Here is a 23,628-nt window from a genome sequence, read left to right on the forward strand (position 1 = left end):
TTTCGGTTAATATGTGAACAGGTAGGGCTGCGTTTTTCAGCTTTCTGCCACTTGTGTCCAGAAAGCTGTTTGCCCAAAATTGTCTTTCTGATTTTCCCACACATACCAAGGTATCACAAAAGGAAAACGAGCATTGAAACTGCCAGGAATGATCTTTGAGATATCCAGCAACACTTCTAGCACAGGCATGGCCAGTCAGGGTACCCTCTTCCAACTCTGGGGGAGAGGGGTGGGCGAGCCCGAGCAAGGAGGGGCGTCTTGGGGAAGGACAGGGGCTTGAGTCAGCAGCTGGATACCAACCGATATGAAGCTAGTTCAGAGTTTATACATCTGGGATGACCACAAGGATGCGTTTCAGGAGAATATCTGCCTGAGAGTAGGAAAGACCTGGGGCAATTAACATCTCCACCTTCTACTCTCTGAAAGCGGCTCCCAAACTGTCTGCATAGCAGAATCCCCAGAGGATCTTTTAAGAATGCCAAAGCCCTCAAACTTACAGCTGCCTTGTTCTCCAAAGCCCAGCTGAAAGCAACATTTGTGAAGGGTGACCCATTCCTCTGGGTTAGGTGTTCACCATTTGGGTCCCACAAGTCATAACACGTCTGTGACTGGGGTTCAGGGCTCTGGGAACAGGAATCCTAGGCAGCATTTTGTATTTGTGTAAAATGTCCACTTCCTCCCAGGGAACTATAACACAGCTTTCTTCAGATTCTCAAAGGGAAGCTCAACACCCCACCCACCCCCACATTCAAGAATTATAACCTTAACATCTTCCTGGAAGAAGCTGCCCCCAGGCATGTCCTTGCTGAGTGGGCCTCTGTGGAACTGTTTTGGGGATGACTTTTGGCCTGATACACAAACTTATATTGAGGAGCCATGGAAGAAATAACCCTTGGAAGTCTTGTAATAAGATGTTGGTGATTTGTGGGCAATATTACACTGTGTGCAATCCTAAAGCAGCAAGAGAGAGACATCTTCCAAGCCACTGGGCAGTCGTTTTAATCTTGTGGACACTTTCTTTTTGTCTTTGGCTTCCAGAAAGCTTGCAGCACAAGGAAAGTTAGAAATAATTTTTCTCTGGTGGAATGAGTGAAGATCAAGGTGTGAGGCATGCCTGGCCTCAGTGGGCCGGAACCCAGGGAGCGCCATGTCTCGGGAGGAGTACTACCCTCATTCCAGCGCTGGGATCGCTCATCACTGAATCCTCAACGCTGGGCACACTGTGGGTGCTAAGTAAATGCTTTGTGAATGAATGTGGGGTTCCACAGAGCTCTTGAAGCTGTGTTTCCTGCCGAAGTAGGGGGACCCCGGCCCACCTCTGTGTTGCGTTGTTATTTGGATCTCGAGGCAGGCTGCCTTGTGACCCCAACTCTGCCCAGAGATCCTTGAAGTAAAAGCTTTTACACTTTTCACTTCCATCCTCCTCTCCCTCCAGCCCTTCTCCTTCCCGGGTTTCAGGGCTGGAGTGTGGTCTGAGTGACAGGTCTTGCTGAGCTGGAGACTTCCCGCCTTCAGCAGAGACAGTATTCCTGCATCCAGCAGCAAATTTTCTCTACTTGAGGCCTTTTCTCTTCTCATGCAAATCCAAATCCATCCCAAGACCTGGGCCGTGTGGTTGATTAACTCAGTGCCAACCCAGGGCTCAGCTCTGGCTCCGGGCGGCAGCTGCAGGACTCGGGGCACACTGTTTACCTTCTCTAAGCCTCAGGCTCCTCATCTGTGATACACAGATAGTAACAGCACTTCCGTTCGGGCTTGGCGTGAGACCCTGTTAGGCACGGTGACTCAGGCAGACCCCAGACAAAACCCATCACGGATCGGAGTCTAAATGTTATTTGGACCAGCTTTTTGTTTAAGGTTTCTTGAGGACACTGAGGAAAGAGGGTACATAGCCCTACACACAGCAAAACTTCCTTAAAATTCTCTGTAGACATTTCTCCCGCTTACCCAACTTCCATCCCCACAGCAGCTGCCTTTTCTCTCTCTCCAGGTGGTACTCGATGCTGGGATCATCTTATCTCAGAGCTCCAAGCTCTTCTTTATGTAGAAAGAGTTCCCTTTTGACCACTAGTTTCTGCATTTTTACCATCCCTTCAGCAAACAAAAGACTCTCCCTCAAGGTCCATTCTCTACAGTGGAATAATATATACTTAAAAAAATACATTCTTTGTTCTGGTCAAAAATTTGAAGCATTAGTTTGCCAAAACCCTAAAGCTGAGATCCCTTTAAAATAGCTTTTTGTTTTTGCTAATTTGTGGATCTCAACCTTGGCTGCACCTGAGAATCACCTGGAGAACTCCCGAAACAACCCCAGGCTGTACCCTAGTCCAGCTGAATCAGAATCTCTCAGGCATCAGTATTTTCAGTTGAAAACCACTACTCTTGGTCCTTTCCTCTTTAAAATGTGCTCCACAGACTGGCAGCTTGGGTGTTAGGTGAGAGCTAGTTAGAAATGCAGAATCTCAGACCCCTTCCACACAGATCAGCTTCTGCATTTAACGAGATCCTTGGGTAACGTGAATGCACATCCAGAAGCACCCCTTTCGGCCTTGCTCAGCCTCCAGGTGAAGTGAGAGTGGCCAGCAGCAGATGCAGGTACTGTCTTGGGGGACTTCACCCCAGGATGAATGCAGGGATGCATGATGAACCACCAGAGATCCTGAGCATAAAATCGGAGGGGGTCCTCACATCTGTATGTTCACCAGGCTCTTAGGGGCTCCAATTACCAGCCAGAAGCGGGTACCCTCCCCAGGGAGGTGGTTCTCAACTCTGGCTGCACCCTGGGATCACCCTGGGATCACCAAGGGGAACTTAAAAATAATCGCTATACCAAGACTGCAGCGCACACCAACTGAATGAGAATCCATGGAGATGAGACCCAGGTATCAGTATTTAAAATCGAATCAGGTGATTCAGTCGGTAGATAATCCTGAGAAGCACTGGGAGGACTTCTGATACTTTTCAAACCTACCTGAGAATAAAAATAAATCTGAGCATTATGCTCCTAGAAGAATTCACTTCGTATAAAAGTCAAATCCTTACAGCATGGGAATAAATCATTAACCGCTGCTGGTGGTGGGGTGGGGGGACTCAGTGTGGGCAGAGTAGCCTTCTCTTTAGCATCCTGCATAAACTTCCTGTCATTTTGGCAAATGTCCTATCTCATCGCTTCCTGTATTACGCTTGAAATAGTCTATCGGTTTAGAGATCTCTGTGCCAGATGAAAATGGCTTTCAGTTACATCTGTTCCTGTGTTTGGCCTCCCCAGCATGTGCCCTGCAGCCAAGCATCAGGACAAGGGGAAGGATGCTGGGAGGCACGGATTTCAAGGCGACCAGACTTTTCTTGCTTTTGCATCAGACTCTGAACTCAGGCCCTGCTAATGCTTCGCATCCCCTACCTCCCACCCCTATCTATTTCCCTGGGGAATGTGCTGACAGCCTGCCCTGTGCTGCTGAATCCCTGGAGAAAGACAAGCTAAGCGTTTGAGTCAGGATTTCCAGAAGTGGGCAGGAGCTGGTTGGTTCTATTCCCACCTGCTAGTTCACAGCTGAGCTCCCACCAGGAACAGAGGTTCTTCCAGACTCCCGGTCTTCATTTCCCCCCTCATTACTGCAGAGGTGGTAGTGAAGTCTTGGTCTCAGGCCAACTCCAGCTGGAAGCAGCTCAAGGCTAGGGTTCCCTCAGAAAATTTCCAGGAATGAAGGAAAATGCAGGAGAGGGAAGCCAGAAGAGTGAGTCAACCAGGATATAATCCTCTGTGTTAAATGACCTTTTAGGAGGTCATTTTTTTACAGTTTTATTAGGGTATAATTCATACATAATAAACTACCTGTCATTGTAAAGTGATTATAAATCAGTAAAAAACGTTAAAAAAATTTAAAAAATAAATAAACTGCCTGTATTTTAAGTGTAGAATTTGGTAAGTTTTGACTTACATATACCCCTGTAAAACAGTAACTACAATGACGGTATTGAAAAGAATTTATTTTCCCTCTTTTTCTGGATCAATGAAAACAAACATCTAAAATCCTACTAAAGAAGCGTGCGCGTGTGTGTAACTATGTGAGTTCAGCTGCTTTGAACTTTGGCAAACATATCTTTAAAAACTCAGATGTAGAGAATCTTTTGAACTTCAAACAAAATTGTTAATCACAAATCATATAGTTTGCAAACTATTCTTTTTTCGCCATTTCCATATTAGTTCATAAGGAGTTTTTAATTTTAATTACATTATTTTATCACAAAAACTTTGGCATTTACTACCGTATTTTTTCTGGTGTGATCTTATTCTCACCAAAGCCCTGAGTGTTCATTATTATTCTTTCTGTTTTAAAGCTAATGAGTGTAAAAGGACTTGGTTAGGACCACACAGTTACTGCAGCCAGGCGGTTTTGATGATGGATTCCCAGCTCTGGGCTCTTTGTAGCACACTGTGTAACCATCCATGAGGAAAAAGGAGAGGCCTAAAAACCCAAAGAATTAACTTTTTAAAAAAATCTTCAAACAGCCTTGACATTTATTTTTTAAATGAAGATTTATTTCGCCATGGTACACCATCACTTCTGCACCATGTGTGAATAAATGAACTTTGGCGTTAATGAATTCTGTTAGAACCTTGTGATTCTTTTGATGCATTGCCAATTAGCCTAGAGGGTCAAAGGCCCCGGTAATATCCAGATAGTGTCAAGTGGCTTTATTTTTCTTTGGTGGGGGATTTAAGATTTTTTGAACTGAACTCCTTCCTTTTTTTTTTTCTTTTTCTAATTTTTGAAAATAGAAGTTGTGAATATACAGGATGACTGACGACCACGGGGAGGCTGCTGCAACATTCTGAATAGTTAGTCCAGAGAGAAAGCCCATCCCCTCAAGGGGAAATGAGAAGATGTCCACCCCTAGTGCCTAAAATGAAAGCCAGCTAAGAAGAGCAGGAAAGTTTAACCCTGAAAGTGATAGGATCCGGAGTTTAGAATCCTAAGGTCCTAGTAAGTTAGTAGACAGCTGGTTAGCCGGCCGCAGGGCCAGGCTTAACACACAAAGCCTCTCACTGCTGGGCGTCTTCCCGCTGGATCAGTGAGCCTCCATCTTCGTTCAGTTGTCAGGAACCCTTTTGGAAGTCAAAACCATTTCACAGACACTCATGTAACTCTTGCTTGGTAATGACTGGTTGAGCAAATAGATAATGAGAAAAAGCAACTGTGAGTTCATTAATAATTCTCAGTTCTCTATACGATGCCGTCTTCTCCCACAGCCAGGAACCTGCAGGTGGACACCGGAGGCTGCTCACGCCTACACCCGATGATGCAGTCTCACCGCTGTGGCTGGACTCTGTTGGTCTGGAAGTTTCCCTACCCAGTGGAGACACAGTTCCATGGAGACACAGGGTAAAATCCTACAGAACTAGAACTAGGACTAGACTGTGATAAATGCTGAGCCTACAGGGTCTTGGCAAAGGAGCCCTATGCTGATTATCCAGGGGAGGCACTGCTGTCAAACAGAGGGCAGGGGACTGTCAAGGCCAACAGAAAACAGACTACACCAGGTAAGCAGGTGTATCAGCGACCCTTCCCCCACCTCTTTCTTGTTCATCTTGATTGAAAGAAGGTAATCTGTCATGACCCAGCTAAAGAATTGCATTTGGTTTAACTCAGTTATAATGTTCCCCTCTCCCTTTGCTAGATACGTGATTCGCAGCTTCCAGTGTAGCAGGAGTTGTCACCTCATGTGGTTCTGGCCAAGAAGATGGGAGGAGAAGCCTGCTGGAAGCCCAGAGGAAAGCTGTGGCTTTGCGGATGAAAAGCCGCTAGCCAGTGCCATTCTCTCGCTAGTCTTCCTGCTGTGAACATGGCCAAGGTGCCCATGATGGTATCTTGTGATCGTGAGGCAAAGGGCAGGAGTGGAGTGGAGATGTGACCCAGAGACCTGACATTATAGCCAAACCTACCCCAGAAATTGCTTTCAATTTCTTGTTACATGAGAAAAACAAATCCCTGTATTTAAACCACTGTTATCTGGATTTTCTGTTATTTGCAGCTAAGAGATTTCTTGATAGCAAAAGGTAGAATCACTCAGTTGGGCAAAAAACAAAGAGAACCTGGAAGATGAGTGAAGGGAATTACAGATGTCCATTAACTACAGCCTCAGGATCAATTGTAGAATTAAGGGCATACCCTGCCTCTTTTTCAGGTTTATTTTCCCCTCCTTGCTAAAGTGTCTGAAAATTGAGGAATTATACCCTATTCTGCCACCACCATTTTTATAAAACAAGACAGATGTTATTATTTTAGCTACTGCCAGCTTAAGAATGTTCTGTTTTCCTTCCATCATGTTTATCAGGTGCATTGGTGGTGGTGACATTCACCATTTGCCCTGAGTCTGCGAAATAATGAGGAATAACCCCTAGAAATGGTAGCAGAGGGAACACAAGGAGAGTGAGTACCCTCAGGAGATCGTGGGCTTGATGCTGAAAAACAGCTTTGTCAGTGGCGGTGTGACATGGCCGTGGCACACGATACCTGCAGGACGTGCACATTTGATTGTCTCCTTGCTGGGAGCAGGTGAGTTGTGTGCAGCTGTGTGTGTTATGATTTGGAACGCTGGGTGGGAGCCGTGAAGACAGAAGGATGTGTTGCAGGTGGGCAGTAAGGCGTCTGCTGTGTTCCGTGTTCTCCTCGAGCTCAAACTCCTGGGCCTCCAGCCACCTGCTCTGAGACGGAGCCCTTGGCTGGTCTTTGCACGGGAGTAACCACTGACTGAGCCGTGGGGAGGTTGCCTGACTCTAGGACAGTCTGTCCCCACAATGGCCTTAATGTTGTCTAGTATGAAAAAATGGCCTCAATAAATAGATTTTCTCTCTTAGAAACGTGAACTGAACGTTCAAAAAGAACTCGCTACTTGGGAAAAGAGGAGACACGGGGAGGTGGCTGAGTCACGTTAATGTCTGGGTACTAGTCGGTGTGGAAAACCTTCCTTTCTGCCTCCGTGAGGCCATGATGACTCCTGTTCCCAGATGTGCATGTGTGTTGGTTGGTTTTATGTCAGTTTGACTAGTATACTGCCCAGTTATTTAACCAAATTCTAATCTAGGTTTTGCTGTGATGGTATTTTGTAGATGCGTTTAACATTAACGATCAGTTGAATTTAAGTTAAGGGTATTTCCCCCTCAGTAATGTGGTTGGACCTCATTCAATCAGCTAAAAGAAAAAGTTGAGGTTTCCCAGAGAAGAAATGCTGCCTTAAGACTGCAGCATCAACTCCTGCCTTTATTAGTTCTATTTCTCTGGAGAAATCTGGCTGAAGCACCGTGGAAGAGTCTGCCTTCTTCACCACTCCACGGCATTGCTACCAAAGAGCACTTCTTTATGACTTTGTTCCTTAAAATCAAAAGAACCTAGACAACAAACTCAGTAGTGTCCAGTACTTGTGTGAGATGGTGGCTCCTAATAGTAGTGGGAGACGTGGTGATTGAGTCTACAGTAAATGCTATGGATTCTCAGGCTCAAAATACCTTCAGTCTCAAGGAATTAGGAAGCACAGATTGACCTACTCTGCCTCGGATATAGGATTTCATTAACTGCCTTTGCCCTGTGCACCAGAACAGTAGGAAACAGATTCATTGTCCCGGGAAGCAGCCCTGTTCTTCCAGGATTATTTAGTGAAACTTGCTTGACCTTGTACAGACTTGTTAAGAGAGAATGAGCAACTCAACCCATGGTAGAGCAGACAGGGGCTCTAGGGCACATGATGTAGGGTCTCCAAAGATACCCACATTCTGAATTCTCCCTCATACCCCTGCCCACCATGGGAGATGTTTCCTGCACTGGAGACGTGCCTGCTGCCCTTCCTGTTTAAACCTCAAACTCGTCCTTTCACCCTACTGTGCCCTGTACTTACCTGTGCTGCCCACATCTGTCCTTTATTGCATGTAGCTTATTCTCTTATTTTTATGCATGCACAGAATATAGGAAAAAATGATTACCGATGGCTGGCAGGCTGAGGGAAGAGAGATGGGGTGAGGCACGGGCTGCTGCTCTGGGTGGGGATCAAGCACTGGGCACTAGAACCTTCTGGAAGAGGGAGAGAGCTAGCTGCTAGTGTGGTGGAGGCAAGAGCCACCAGAAAGGGAGGACCCAGGAAGACAAGTTTCACCCACTTTATTTCCCTCTTTGGGCTGTGAAGAGGCCAGGGCACAGTTTTATTCTCAGTTATAGTAATCACACTGACTGTAATGATTGTCATTTGGCCTTTTCCCTCACAGCTCTTTTAAGACTTTAAAAAAGTACTTTGTTAGTCATTTTAAGAAGCAAGTGCAGTGAGAACCTTGCCATTTTGTAAAGGAGGTATGACAACCTGGAGTAGTAGGCAAGGGTCCAGTTTTGGAGTTGGACCCATTTGGATTTGGATCCAGACTCTGTCACTGGCTGTGTGACATTGGACAAGTTACTTCACTTTCTCTAAACTTCTAAAATTGTGATGATAATAATACCCATCCTGCAGGAACTTTATTAGGATTCGTGGAGAGTATATGTAGAGTGTTGCACACGGTATCTGAAGACCATTGCCGCCTAGCACTCCGCAGTAATAGCCCGGGGTAATGAGCCCTTACGATGCTGTAGGTAACACACTAAGCACATGGGCTCATTTGACACAGAACCGGGTCCTCTTGGCCTCCAGTCCCCCTGCCACTCCCCCCTCCAGCCCTGTGTCCAGAGGCCTGTCTAAGGCCTGTCTGCTGAGAGGGAAGCAGAGTATTGGCTGAGCCCTGACCTTGCGATCTGATAACCTGTCTGGGGCTCACCTACAGAGGCAGCCACAGGAGGTCTGGGAGTCTAGGAGATACGGCCAGGCTCAGCCGGTGATCCAGACAGGCTTGGGGCTGGTGGCGAAGCCGGGTTACCTCTGAGGGGAGTCCTGCCCGAAGTGGATGAGGTTGGGTTGTGCATCATGGCCTGTGGCTTCTCAGGGGTCCTCAGAGAGCTCAGCATGTTCCCCTGGCACCTTTATAACTGCACATGGAGTGACTCCTGCCCCTGACCTCTGAGGGCTGGGGATGCTGTGAGAGAACAGAGCAGAGCTGAGAAACCCTATGAAGCACAGGGCAGGGAGCATTGAGGAGGGATTCCAGGCTCGGCCCAGTGGTGAAGTATTTGGTTACTCTTGGAAGGGATCCAGTGCAGTTAGGAGGGCTCGGGACAGAGGTGCTGAACAGAAGGACCAAGTTGGTGATGCAAACCCAAGGCCAGAACCAGCCAGGGAGGGAGAGTTGTTGCCGTGTTGTCCAGAGAAGCCAGGTGCCAGGTTGCCAAGGAACATCTGTGTTGGAATTTTATATGCAGGCCCAACAAAGCCAAATTCCTTAAAAGCAGCTTCTTTCTGCCCAGATGGCTTCAGCAGCCTTGACAGAAGGGTGTGTGTGTGGAGGTGGGTGGCATTCTCAATCTGGGTCTCCTTCTTTTTTAGGACTTTGTCCCTTAGTGACTCTTCCCCAGTTAAATTGTACTTCTTGCTTTTCTTAAGCACTTAACTAGGATAGAGAGAAGATGGGCTTTCAGAGACAGAAAATGTGCTGGAGACCATTCAGGACCACTTCGGTGGCAGCATCTCACAGTGACTCTCACTCCCGAATATCCACACATACGGAGTGATGGCTATATGGAGTGCGTAAGCCATCCCATGACTACTTTAGGCCAGAACTCCCCTTCCCCCAGCCCTGACCTGCTGATACACGGTGCTGATCCAAAAGAGCCTGGGTTTATTCAGTGCCACTCAGAAACCCGAGTCTTAACTGCCTGAGGACATCCAGGTGGTGGCTAGTGAGATGACAACTCTTTCTTGCCCAACACCCATTTTTCTGGGAAGCTGAGACCTGGTAAAGTGTCCTCACACATGAACAAAGGGAGAGAGGAAGCTATCCAGGGTGGTGGCCCCGAATAACCCACAGAGGGGTGATTCTAATCAAGGGAATTCACCAGGACTTCCTGGGGAGGCTTGACGAAATAAAGATGTTGGGGCCCCACCCCAGACCAACTAAATTTGAATCTCTTCTTGGGAGGAGCCAAGTGTGTCTTGAAAACGTTCCCTGGGTACCTCTGATGGGCTGCTCAGATTGAGAGACCTAGTGCTAGAGGAATAATCTCCCCTGAATCATCTAATTTGGGCCATATTTCTCAGGAAGCTAGTTTTTCACTGACTGCTTATCTTCTGACAGAGACAGCCTAACAGTAAGGCTAGGGACATGTGTGCTGGAGCCCAACTGTCTCCCGTTTCCACTGCATTCTTTGGGAAAATTACTTGGCCGTTTTGCTCTTTAGTTTCTCTCATCTGTAAAATGGGACTAATAATAATACTTAGCTCAGAGGGTTGTTGTGAAAACTGAGATAATGCATATCATACACCTAGTGTTTTACAAATGATAATAAGCCTTACCCTGATGAACATTAGGTATTATTATGAACACATTTGATGTGATAGTTTCAAATGTAGGCTAGAATTGTCATTTCTGAGAGCCTCTGGGACGGGTAGGCTGGCGTGCTATGTGTTTTTCTCCAACAGAAGTCCGTTGGTTAGCCTCTCTGAAAATTCTTTTTAGCCAGAAAAGGAATGCACACTCATGCAGATTGGTTCCGGTTCACAGGTGCAGAGTGATGCAGAAATTAGCCTTGGCTAAAAATAAACCAGCTTGATCATTTCTCTTTCCAGCAATAGAGTGAATTAGATAGCCAGAGTAATTTTCCCATCCAAAACAACTGAAATGTTGAACAAAATATATTTTAAAATCTTAAAAACACATCTCTGAGCTGACATGGAGCTCCCTAACAAACTGAAACCAGGAGCTCTGGGAGGTAAGTGAATACCAAAGCTTGCTTTCACCCTGGAAGTTTCTGCCAGATGCGGACAGTTTGGGCTATTGCCTTGGAGATTGTATGGGGATGGGATACAAGAGTTTAAGTCCAGGCTTGACCAAGGTGGGGTACCTATAGGAGATCCTTAAATAAAGCTGGAATCCCAAAAGGTTACACATGTTTTATGGTGAACAGAGAAAGAGGAGCAAGAAAGCTTGTCTGTCTCAACCCAGGTAATCACTTTGGCCTGGCATAAAGTGACCCTCACTTGTGTCTGCAGTTCAAATGCAAATACCACTTGTGTGGTCCTAAATATCTAAATCTGAAAATTCAATGTGATCTCAGTTTGGTAATACCTCACTTGACCAACTGAATAAACATAAATGTATTCTGGAGGAATCCGGCTGCAGCCCAGTCCTCTCAGAATTTCCAGATTATGTCCAAGGAGAATGAGCAGCTTATAGTCAAAAATCACTAAACACACAAGGTAATGAAGTATTAGGATCATAAGAACCAGCAAAAAAGCAAAACACAAAAAAGTCAAAACAGATCAGCAAGAGCGTCAGACATTATTTATTGAACACCGAATGTAAAATAACTGTGCAAAACATGTTTAAAGATAGAAGAGAAAAGCTGGAAAATTTGGTCAGGAAGCAAGTAGACTGGGAAAAAAAACATAACTTTTGAAAAATAAAATATATGAATTGAAATTAAAACCTCAATGGATAGAGTAACCAGACAACTAGATATAATTAGAGGTAAATAATGGAGATGGATGCAGTGGCATTATCATGGGTATACATTTGGAAGTAATTTTAAAATGGGGGTGGAAGGCAAAAAAGAAAAAAAGAGGACAAAGTGAAAGATTTCAGTCAGATATGGGGAGGGGATTTAATTTCAACAGAAAATGGCTGAGAATCCTCTAGAATTCTTGAAAGACACTAATCTTCAACAAATCTGAAGGAGGGTAGATAAAAAGAAACACACTCCTAGACACATTAGAATAATTACAGAATAAAGAAAAGGGTGATCTTAAAAGCAGTCAGAGAGGAAAGATGGACCTTCTGTAAAAGAATGGCAATTAGAGGTTAGTGCTGGCTTCTACAACGGAAGCCCGAGGGTATAACGTGCTGAGAGAAAATAATTTTTAACAAAAATTCTGTATGTGGCCAAATGATTTTTTCAAAAAATGAAGACAAAGTAAAGATATTTCAAATAAAAGTAATAAACAACAGTTTAACGGATAGTTACCACCAGAAGATCCCCACGGAATGGAATTCTACATAATAAACTCTAGGTAAGAGAAAGGTAGTCTAAAAGATAAGAGATATGAGAAGGAATGGTGAACAGAAACATCATAAATGCGTAGATAAAAATAAATTAGCCTTGGGGGAAGGGCATATAGCTCAGTGGTAGAGTGCGCGCCTAGTATGCACCAGGTCCTGGGTTCAATCCCCAGCACCTCCACTAGAAAAATAAATAACCCCAAAATTTTTTTAAGAAAAATTAAAAAAAATAAATTAAACTTAACTTAAATCTAAATAAACCTTAACACTATAACATAATAAAAAATGTTATATTTTCAGGAATAAAAAGCATATTAGAAGTAAAATACCAGACAAAACAAGCATTAGATTAGGTGGGCAGATAACTGGAATCTGAAAAAAAAAAATTAGAAACCTTGAATTTTTCAAGAGGGAGTTAAAATATTAATTTTAGAATTATTAAAAATGCATCTTAAAATTTTAGGGCAAACCACAAAAAGATACGGATATGATCACTTCGAAACAAACAAGATGATGAAATACAAACCAAAGCAATCTTGTTTAATTCACAAAAAGTAGGGTAAGGGAGAAGAGGAAAAGTGAGACAAGTATAAACCACATAGCAGGATGTTAGAAATAAATTCAAATGCAGTAGTAATTCCTATAAATAAAACAGGACTGAAATCCTCAGTTAAAAGACAAAAATTGATAATCTGGATAAAGAAATATAATCTGGCATATGCTGTTTACACAAGACACTTTCAAACATAAGGATGAAGAAATATCAGAAGTTAAAGGGCAGGAGAAGATGTAACAGGCAAATGCAAGTCAAAAGAATGATGGAAAAATACGTTAATAGCAGAAAAAAGCAGACTTAAGGCAAACAGCTTTATGAGTGATAAAAAAGGCACCACATAATGGCAAAATGCTTAATTTCTCCAAAATAAGTAATAATTCTAAGCTTGTAAGATATATATATAATAGATGACATATATGAGGTACCACTTACATAGAATAAAGCATATATTTTTGTTCTAATATATAATACGAAATTTATATGTGTGCACATAGCCTCAAAATACACAAAGCAAACAAAATGTCAGCACTACCAGGGAAACCAGACCGATCCCCTATGCTGGTGGGAGATTACAACACACTTCTCTCAGTAATTCATGGAATGAACAGATAAAAATCAGTAAGGATATAGAAGATTTAAAGAACACGCTAATAAACTTGATAAAACGGGCCTATGGAGAACCCTGCACTCTGCAGTCGGAGATTATTGCTTCTTTTTAAGCACTCATGGAATTTCCTATGAATAAATTTCAAATGCAATTAAGTTAGAAACAAATGACAAAAATATAATGAGACAAAACCTTACATTTGGAAACAAAAGGCACACTTTAAAAGCTCACAGATCAAGGAAGATGTCATAATGGAAATTTAAAAATACACAGAACTGAATATGATGCTTTAAAACTTCTGGAATGCACTTAAAGCAAACTAGGAATAGAAGAGATACTTGTTAATTTGGAAAAGGACCTCCTGAAAACCTACTGCAAACGTCATTATTAAGAATCGTAAGTTCAAGTTCAAGGGATAAGATAGAGAGGCCCACTTCTGTACAGGAGGTCATAGCTAGGGTAGTGAACCAAGAGAAAGAAATGGAAACTCTAAGAGTTGGAATGGAAGAAACAAAACTGTCACTATTTGCAGGTGTAGAAATTCCAAAATAATCTATATATGAATCATTAGGGTTAATAAGAGTTTAGCAAGATGTCTGCATATAAAATTGTTAATAAAAATCAGTTGCGTTTCTATATACCAGAGGCAACTAGAAAAATGTAAGTTTAAAAGAAAGTTTATACTAGCAATAAAAATATGAAATGCTTAGTAATAAATTTATAAGAGATGTAAATCTTTATAGATAAAGCTCTAAAACCTTACTGATGGACTTTAGTCCTAAAGTCTTGGTCCTAAAACCATGCAGATATACACCATGTGTACCAGATTTTTGAATAGAAAAAACAGTATAACGATGTCAAATGTTAATTCCTCCGTTTTTGATCTATAGAGTTAATGAAATTCCAGTAGGAAGTTGGTTTTTTTTTTTGATAGAACATGACCAGCAGAGTCTTAAATTCATACAGAAGATCAAAAGATTACCACCTACAATGAGAAGCCAAGTTACAGTAACAAATTAACAAAAACAACCACCAAGGTGGTAATTGGTAGTGTTGAGGGTGTGCAAGGAACTTACTAACTGCTAGTGGGAATATGAATCGGCACAACCACTTTGACAGACAGGATAGCCTCACCTGGTATTGCCTAGCAACGCTGTGGCCCAGCAATTCCACAGGTACCTGAAGAAGCTCTTACACACGTGTGCCAGGAGACACATGGAAGGGCAGTCATAGCTGCGTTGATCTTAATGGCTCCAAACTGGGAACAACCCAAATGCCCATCAACAGTACAATGAATGCATAAATTCTGTTATGTTTGACTCAGGATATGAAAGCAATGCGATATAGCTGTGAAAAGGAACACACCGCACACAGCTGCCCTCGATAACACAAAGGAATCTTAGGAACAAAACAGCACAAGAAGCAAGTCACAGATGAAGTCATCACAGCATGACTGCATTGACATAAATGTCAGAAACAAAATTTATCTCTTTTTTTAGAGGCATATTCACAGGTGATAAGAAAAGGCAAGACAGAACCATTAACACAAAAATCAGGCTAGTAAGGTTAGCTCTGCAGAGGAAGGAGAAAGTGGTCTTGAGGAGGCACGCTGGCCTTTCAAGGCATGGTAAGAGTCTATTTCTATTCCTGAGTGGTGAATATGTTACCGACCAGCAAGGATCCTCCTGCCGGGGTCGTTGGAGCCAACAGAATGACAGTGAGTTTGGTTCAGAAGCAAAGGAAGGCTTTATTCTTTGATCAGAGAATGGAGAGCTGGGAGCTCTGGCCCTAGAGTCCACGCTTTCCTGGACAGGCTGTGGGCGGGGCTGCCTCACGGGGCCTGCGTCCGTGGGGAGGGGCGGGGGTCTCGCGGCGCAGGCGCAGGCGCAGGCACGCGGCTCACGCCCCAGACGGCAGTGCCCGGGCCGCGGCTGCACACGGCCGGCCCCGCCATCTTGGACTGTCGTGCGGCGCCCAGGGCTTCTGCCCTCGGTCCTCCGCGGAGCGGCCCCCAGCAGCCAGTTCGTACCAGGAACTGGACTGAAATGTTGCGAGCAAGGCCTCTGCAGGCGACACCCTTTGAGCAAGTGAAACTAGGCTAAGCACAAAGGAAAGGAAAAAAAGGTTAGCTTTTATTTTCTTACCCAGACTCTATTTTTATTTCCTGGGAATTGTTCATGGGCTTTGCCGGTGACAAATACACAGGTGTTCATGTTGTTGTTAGTTTCTAAACTGTACATATGCTTTTTGCACCCTTCTGTGCATAGGATATAGTTCACAACGAAAGCAAAACAGAAGTCATTGGGCAAATAAAATTGAGGCTGTCAGCTGAACGGAACTTGCGGGGCGTGTGTCGGGGAGAACTGCCAGGCGCTGCCTCCCCCACAGGCGCGCCGCCGCCTCGGGTGTGCTGACGGCGCGGCTCCGGCCGGAGCCTCCGCACCCTGGCACGCGAGAGGAAGGGGCCTTTTCCCTCTGTCTCTTTTGTGTTAATGAGATCACAAGTCCGGGTCAACTGCTTTGTCCAAGGTCGCGCAGCTACTGAAGGTTCCCAGTCCGCCGTTCATTTCACCTATTACCATGCAGTGTTTTATTTTAGCCTTCCCGGGAGGGCTTCGGAGAAGAGAATATTAAAAGGCTACAGTAATTAGCCTCACATTGTAACACCCTTGACTCCAGGGGAGCTCCTGTAGCAGAAGAGAGAGACATCTAGTCCTCATCTCAGATGGGTCTCACATTCTGACTGGAAAGCTGGAGAGAATTTCCTGAAGATGCCCACGGGTGTCTGGGGTTGCTTTGGGTCACTGTTGTTCCCAGTGGCATTTGAGCAGTAATTGTGGACCCCGAGGAGGGCAAGGCATTAGATCTCCTCTGTGTGGTGGGGTAGGTTGTGTGGGCCACGTGGAGGAGACTGGACAGATTGCCAGGGTTGTGGAATTCCTCGTTCCATCTTGAAAGTCTGACCCGGTTTTGACGCGCTTATCTGCAGAGCAGAGCTGCAAGTGAGCTGGCTGCAGGTGAGCAGGTGAGAGCGGATGAATGGGGGCCCCTCATCCAAGGAGGCTCCTTCCACTGTCCCACGACTCTGTCCTCCTGTCTCTGCAGTGATTTTAAGGACACCATCTTGTAACCCTTTCTGTTAAAACATGTCTAAAGTAGTGAAAGATAGAAAATGTGACCTCACCTGGGTCTTGGACATTGCTGGGGGGTCACCAGGTGGTTAATGATAAAGTTTCAGGACTGTAAGTTCTTCGTTGCCTGCAGAGGGTAGGGTGGAGGGGACTGCTTTCCCATAACTGCCATTCTGGTAATCCACACGCAACCCAAGATGGTTTCTGCTCTCTTTTGGTTTATTATCACGATCCTCACTTGAGGACTTGACAGTAATTTAAAGATTGGGAAGACAGGAAGGAAAGTTGTACAGTACACTGTCCCTCGATGAAACGTTGTAGAGGTTTGCACAGGCCCTGTTGCATTCATGACCTCTGCCACCCAGCTAAGAGCTGCCATCCAAACATGCCATCAGTGCAGGCACAACCCTGGGGACCTTGTGTTGCTGGAGAATAGGTTCTTGTCTCGTGCAGGAATGAATTCAAGAGCAAGGCATAGCGAAGTGAAAGCAAGTTTATTCAGGGAGATACACACTCCATAGACAGAGTGGGGTCTGTCTCATTCAGAAGGGAAAACAGCTTCGGAGACACACACTTCATAGGCAGAATGGAGGCTGTCTCAGAAGGCAAGAGGGAGAGAGGCCGAAATGTGTTGGGGTGTTTAGTTCAAAGTAAAAGTAGACACACACTCCATAGACAAAGTGCGGGTTGTCTCAGAAAGAGAGAGACCAGGAGGTGCAAAGTTTTAGTTTTCATGGGTTCGGTTCACATGCTAATGAGTAGAAAGATTATTCCAGTTAGTTTGGGGAAGGAGCAACAATTTCCAGGGAATTGGATGCCCCCGACCCCCACCTACTTTTTGACTTTTACAAGCAGCCTAGAACTGTCGTGGTGCCCGTGGGTGTGCCTTGAGGCTCAAGGTCTACTGGAAGTCAAATCTTCCGCCATCCTGGCTGTAACCAGTCTGTCCTGCCCTCCCTTGCGGTGTCATTCCTTCACTGGTTGTGCCCTCCCCCACCTCCCGTCTCACCTGCCCACTCCACTCACCTTGCCAAGCCCACTGCCCTTGGTCTATGAACATTTCTTATTCCAGGTTTTTCCTTTCTGCTCTTAGCCAGGGAAGGTGTCATCACAGCCTTAGTAGTAATCCAGCCACCTTTAGAGGCGTGTCTGGGCTTTGCAGAAGACCTGTTTAACTGCAAAAGACAGAGGGAGAACTGTACACTTAAAGATGGTTAAGGAATCAAAACTTATGTGTATTTTATCAGAATAAAAAGAATTGGAAAAAGTGACAAAGGGAACTTTGTCCTCATGAAAAAAAAACCTGATGCGCTGATGTTAAAAATGAAATTATTTTGGATAAGTGAAAATCATACGACTTTTAAATGCTTAAAACTGCCCCCTGGAGTTTTTCTTGTGTATGCTTGAGAAGACTCAGTTGGGGTCAGGGAGGCATTGCAGCATCGTGGTGAAGGTTTTGGGCCCCAAAGATTTGGAGCCAGACACACCTGCCTCAGTTCCAATCCTGCTTCTGCCACCACCAGTCTCTTTCTTTCCTTGTCTGTCAGGTGGGGCTGGCACCCTTATCTCATGGGGCTCTTGCTAGGATTAAATGAGATAATGCATGGGGAGCATGTCTGGCATCAGTGAGTACATGCATAAGGTTTCCTAGTGATGCTCGTGGTTACAGCACTTTCTGGGGTTGGTTTGGATTTTCAAAAGGGCCTCGAAAAGCATCCTGTGGAAAGCCGACTCTGGCAAATGAATCTAAATTATTATAATATGTGATGGTCAGTTTTATGTGTCAGTGAGGCTGGGCTGTAGTCACTTGTTACTCAAACACTAATCTAGATGTGGTTGTGAATGTGTTCTGTAGATGTGATTACAGTCCATAGTCAGTTTACTCTAAATAAGGAAGATTATCCTAGATAATCTGGGTGAACTTGACTGAATCAGATGGGAAGCCTTAAGAGCAGAGCTGAGGATTCCCTGAAGTAGAAGGAATTCTGCCTGTAGACAGCAGCTCAGGCTTGCCTGAATCTCTAGCCTGCCCTTCCTGGCCTGCCCTCTTGATTTCAGATGTGCCTGGTTATGGATTGAATTGTGACATCCCCGCCCACCACCGGCTGCCAAAATGCAGAGTCCTCACCCTCAGTACCTGTTAATGTGACCTTTTTTGGGAAATAGAATCTTTGTAGACGATAGAGTTAAGATGAGGTCGTTAGTCAGGCTCTAATCCGATACGACTGTGTCTTTATAAAAGGGGGAAATGTGGACACAGAGAAAGACATGTGTAGAGGAAAGATGATGTGCAGAATCAGGGAGAAGACAGTCGCCTGCAAGTGCAGGCACAATATCTGTATCTGTCTCCACATCCTACTGTGACAAATGCGCAGTATCAGAAGGGGTACCGCTTCTGGATAGTGTCCCTGGATTAGATCCTGGAACAGAAAGAGGGCATTTGTGGGAAAACTAGTAAAATCCAAATAAGACCTAGAATTTAGTTAATGTACAAATGTTGTTTTCTTAGTTTTGCCAAATGTACCCTGGTACATTTGATTTAGCCCTGAAGGAAGCTGTGTGATGATCTATGAGAACTCTGTACTATCCTTGCAACTTTCCTGTAAATTAAACCTTATTCTGAAACAAAAGGTTTATTTTTTTAAAAAGGCAGCCTGTGGGGAGAGGGAGGAAGGAATGAATAGACAGAGCACATGGGATTTTTAGGGCAATGAAATTATTCTGCATGATACTACAGTGGTGGCTATATGTCATTATTCATTTGTCAAAGCCCATAGAATGTACAGCATCAAGAGTGATGTAAACTGTGGACTTTGGTTGGTAATAATATGTCCATGTTTGTTCATCGATTGTACCAAATATGCCACACTGAAGAGGGATTTTTGAGGGTGGGGGAGTATATATGTGTAGGTGGGGAGAAAAATAAAACAAAACAAAACAAAACAAAACAAAACACACACACACACAAAAAAGGCAGCCTGGATCCAGCACTTACCAGCTGTGTGACCTCAGGAAAGATACTTCATCTTTCAGTACATCAATCATGTTTTTTATAAAATGGGAATTAATAATGCAACTTGCCCATAGAGTAATTATAAGAATTAAATGAGTTAAAGCACACAAGACTGCTTAGAACAGTACCTGGCACAGATAAGTGCTTAATAAATGCTGGCTCAAATGATAATATTTTTGTTTTATTTTATACACAACCTTTTCTCCATGGCTACTTGCTCAGTGCGTGGTAACCCGCATAGACCGGTGTTCTCCCAAGTTGGATGTAGCTGGGCTTGTACAAGAGGGTGAGAAGAAAAAGTAGAACTTCTGTTAACGTGCTGTTTATTTCATTCCCTTAAGTTCTCTGTATCTGTATATGTGCCGTAACGCACATCTTTATTCAGTTATAACATGCAAGGGAGAGGAGCGGACGCCACCTTTTTGTGGATAGAGTAAGTGATCCAAAAGGCGTGGGGACCCGTGCTGTGCTCCGGAGGCAGGGCATGCTCTTGCATCTGTGTGACCTTCTTTGGGCTCAGAGACACAGCCATTTAGGCAAACTAATTTTGCATTAAGCCCTAATCCCTAAGCCATTAAAATTTGCATGAAAATAATATTTTAAGTCCAGAGGGCTGAAAATGTTGAGGTTGATTCAATATGTATTTCCTACCCAGTGTTTCTTCAGCCTGGATTATTTCCATTTGTTCTATTGCTGGACAAAATGTCTCCTCTTACTTTTGAGAATCTAAATTTTCCCTCTGGCTTCCACCAGACCTTATTTGTTGCTTCACATAATAGACTCTTCAAGTTATTTCAGGCACAGGATGTTTATGAATCTGAAGCTTTTTGGATCTAGATGGTGATGCTTGTAGCAAGATAGAATGGTACTTTTTGAGACATGGAACAATGTAACTGACATTCATTTTAAGTTTTGTAGGCATCCATTTATTCACAGTTATTCTTTCACAATAATTCCTTCAAATGTTGCTTTCGTTTAAAAAAAAAAAAACGTTGTAGAGGCAGTCAGGCTAGGTTCGAATCCTGCTGGTTTTCAGAACCTAGGTTCAAACTCTGCCATTAACCAGCTGTGTATCCTTGGAGAATTTATTTTTTTCAACTCCTTTACATCCATTTCCTTATTGGAAAGATAGAATATTTACCTCGCAGGGTTATGTCAGGAATAACCATATTTAGGTGAGGTACTTGCATGTGTTTGGGGGAGGGTGGGCGCTCAGCAAATTGATGATTTTACTGTTGTTATTTTATGGTTATCGAGCCAACTAATAGGGTAGACCTAGGAAAACAAAGATGGCTAATGTATGATCCTTGCCTGTAAGGAAAACACACACGTACGTAGACATCTGAAAGTATTTCTGACACAGCTGATGCACTGGATATAAAGGAAGAATTGCAAGAGCAGTCTTACACTGAAAAGCTCCATCTCCTGGCCTGCCTTGCCCAAGCCCTCACCTCATCCTCTGGAGGCAAACTTCATTGGCTGTCACTCTTTTTCACTCTTCTGTGGTTTATTCTGTAATTCAAAATAATAAGCTTATATCACCCTTGCCTCATTTCCTCGCCTTTAGAACATGCTGCCGACTCCCTGTTATGACAGATGAGGACTTAGGGCCCAGGGCCTGGTACTTCCCCTCCCTCTTCCCCTCCGGATGTTGGATGGTTATATTATTTTCTAAAAATTCCTCTAATGCTGATATTTCAAACTTTCAATACCTGTAATTTTAAAACCTCTCATTTTTGCTCTGTCACCTTCAGTCGGTATCTTCTGCCCTTCAGGTATCACTCTTTTCTCTTTAATCGCTTACCTCCTTTAAGAAGTAGCCCAGTTCTCTAAAATGCGATGTGATGAATAGCAAATGTGATGAATTTACCAAATTTAGGATTTTGGTGTTTTGTAGTGACGTGATTGCTTTGGATTCCTCCTCGGCACTTCCGTTCGCATGGAGATGCCGACTAACTCACTGAACTGACCTAGAGCCCCTTCTGCCAGCCACACTTTCCTTCTACGTTACTAACATTCATAAGATTTGCATTCAGTTCTGCAACTGTAATAAAGGCTTCCCTGCTTTCTCTATGGTTTGATTTTAAAAGTTGTAACGCGCAGAAAAGGCATTTGCATTATTATGGTTACCTAAGTATTGCCCACTGCAGGGAGGGGCAGTATCCTGGGGCTCTGTGCACTGCTCCACGGGCCGGTGTCAGGATCTATGGGCTACGTGAGAGGGAACAGACGCTGCAGCATCAAGGTCAATGGTTTTTCTTTCCTTTCAGACAAGTGGTTATTTAAAACTGTGTCACTTTTCATTTGCTTTGTGTCTGGATCACGACCTTCTTGTATAGCCTCTGGTCTTCTTGCTGTTTCTCATCTTTTATCTTTCTTTTTCAAATCTTCCTCCCTCCCTCTCTTTCATCTTTCCTTTCTGGCAAAGAGAAGAGTGTGCCTTTCCCAGAGCCCCAAGTCTGGTAACCCTTTCAGATGTAGCCATTCTTGCAGAGCGCCTGTCTTTGTCCTGTCCTGGCTCCCGGACCTGAGTTAGGACCTCTCGCTCTTCTGAACAGCTGTCCTGAGATTTCTCCATACAACCTTCGTAGGTTTCCTGTTTCCTGCACCCGGCATCCTTCTCTCTCTGGAGTACGTCCCTAAGGAACTTCTTAAGAAAGGAGGACGCAGTTTTTTGAGGCTTTGTTTGTCTAAAAATTATTCAGATGGATCATATTTGGTTGACAGCGTGACTGGGTATACAATTCTATCTTCAAAATTCACTCCCCCCCAGCTTTTCTGACATCCAGTATTGCTTGTGAGGAGTGCAGTGTCAGAATGTTTCTTGTCTTTTGTAGGAAGTTACTCTGCCCCCCTACCCAGCACCATGGGGGCTCTTTGCATTTCTTTATTCCTGGTCTTGGTCTTGTATGTCTAGTTGGGGATCTTTCAGAAATTTTTTTTTTGATTTGAATATTAACTTTATTTTTAAAGAAATTTTTTACACCTTTTTATTGAGTTATAGGCATTATACAGTGTTGTGTCAAATTCCAGTGTAGAGCACAGTTTTTTAGTTATACATGAACATACATATATTCATTGTCACATTTTTTTTTTCACTGTGAGCTACCACAAGATCTTGTATATCTTTCCCTATGCTATACAGTATAATCTTGTTTATCTATTCTACATTTTGGAATCCCGGTCTGTCCCTTCCCATCCCCTGCCCCTTGGCAACCACAAGTTTGTATTCTATGTCTATGAGTCTGTTTCTGTTTTATATTTATGTTTTTGTTTTGTTTGTTTGTTTTTTAGATTCCACATTTGAGCGATCTCATATGGTATTTTTCTTTCTCTTTCTGGCTTACTTCACTTACAGTGACATTCTCCAGGGACATCCATGTTGCTGCAAATGGCGTTATGTTGTCGGTTTATATGGCTGAATAGTATTCCATTGCATAATTATATCACACCTTTATCCAGTCATCTGTTGATGGACCAGAAATTTTATTGTACTGGGCAAAAGTCATTGTCTGATGACTTAAAATTTTCGTTTTGGGTGAATTTTTCTATTATTTTTTAATAAATTCCTTCTCTCCGTTTCTTCACTTTTTTTTGTAACACCTATTAATTGGATAATAGGCCTCCTAGAATGATAGATATTCTTTCCATGTCTCATGTTACCTAACATATTTCTTATCTATCTGTGTTTTGGCTGCTTACTATAAAAGACTTATATTTTATCTTTAGCCCTGCTGTTAAGTTTTTAATCTTTTTTTATCATTTCAAGCCTTGTTTTTTGATTCTTGCTAAAGGGTAGCATAACTTTTATGTACATATGTAATAACAATAATATAAAACAAACCCTGAGTTTGTATACATATATATAATTTATATATTGGCACTATACTGTATATATAATAAATATAGTACATTTTCATATTTCACTTTTGATTTTAGGTGGTCTTGTCTTGTGTTGTGGGTAACTTTGTTGGTTGCTTGTGTCTTGATACTCTCTGGTCCTTGAATTATTTCTAACTCCTCAGATCAAGTTTTCTTTTAGTTTTAAGCTAGTTTTTCATTTTTCCCTGCTGTTGGTTTTCTTACACGTATTTCTGTTGATTCTTCAAGCTCTCGAGTGTGCATCCACTATAATCGCTTTCTGCTTGAGTTCATGAGTCTACTTCAGTTCTCAGCGAGGAAGAAGTCTGATCG

At 43.5% G+C, this 23,628-nt stretch overlaps 2 protein-coding genes across 12 annotated transcripts in view; both read left to right on the forward strand.

Annotated features, from left to right (window-relative positions):
- Positions 1-23,628, forward strand: part of LOC116277994 (uncharacterized) — a 246,210-nt gene that overhangs the window by 218,985 nt on the left and 3,597 nt on the right. For 5 of the 10 annotated variants that reach the window (XR_012073276.1, XR_012073271.1, XR_012073277.1 and 2 more), the window contains one exon: positions 5,252-6,005. Coding sequence is in view for 1 of the 10 variants with exons in the window: in XM_072962343.1 (XP_072818444.1) it covers positions 5,252-5,384; positions 5,477-5,542; positions 5,680-5,706 (226 nt within the window). In the remaining 9 variants the exon portion in view is untranslated. Of the gene's footprint in view, positions 1-5,251; positions 6,006-6,336; positions 6,558-6,634; positions 6,847-9,516; positions 10,032-23,628 lie in introns of those variants that run through there. The other 5 variants (XR_012073275.1, XR_012073274.1, XM_072962343.1 and 2 more) reach the window with 5 other exon arrangements.
- The window catches only part of ALDH1A2 (aldehyde dehydrogenase 1 family member A2), a 274,620-nt gene continuing 266,249 nt past the window's right edge, over positions 15,258-23,628 (forward strand). For both annotated transcript variants that reach the window (XM_072962340.1, XM_031672730.2), the window contains exon 1: positions 15,258-15,414. The gene's annotated coding sequence lies outside the window, so the exon portion shown is untranslated. The remainder of the gene's footprint in view (positions 15,415-23,628) is intronic.

The sequence above is a fragment of the Vicugna pacos genome, chromosome 6 (genome assembly GCF_048564905.1).
Source record: "Vicugna pacos chromosome 6, VicPac4, whole genome shotgun sequence".
In the NCBI taxonomy this organism is placed as follows: domain Eukaryota; kingdom Metazoa; phylum Chordata; class Mammalia; order Artiodactyla; family Camelidae; genus Vicugna; species Vicugna pacos.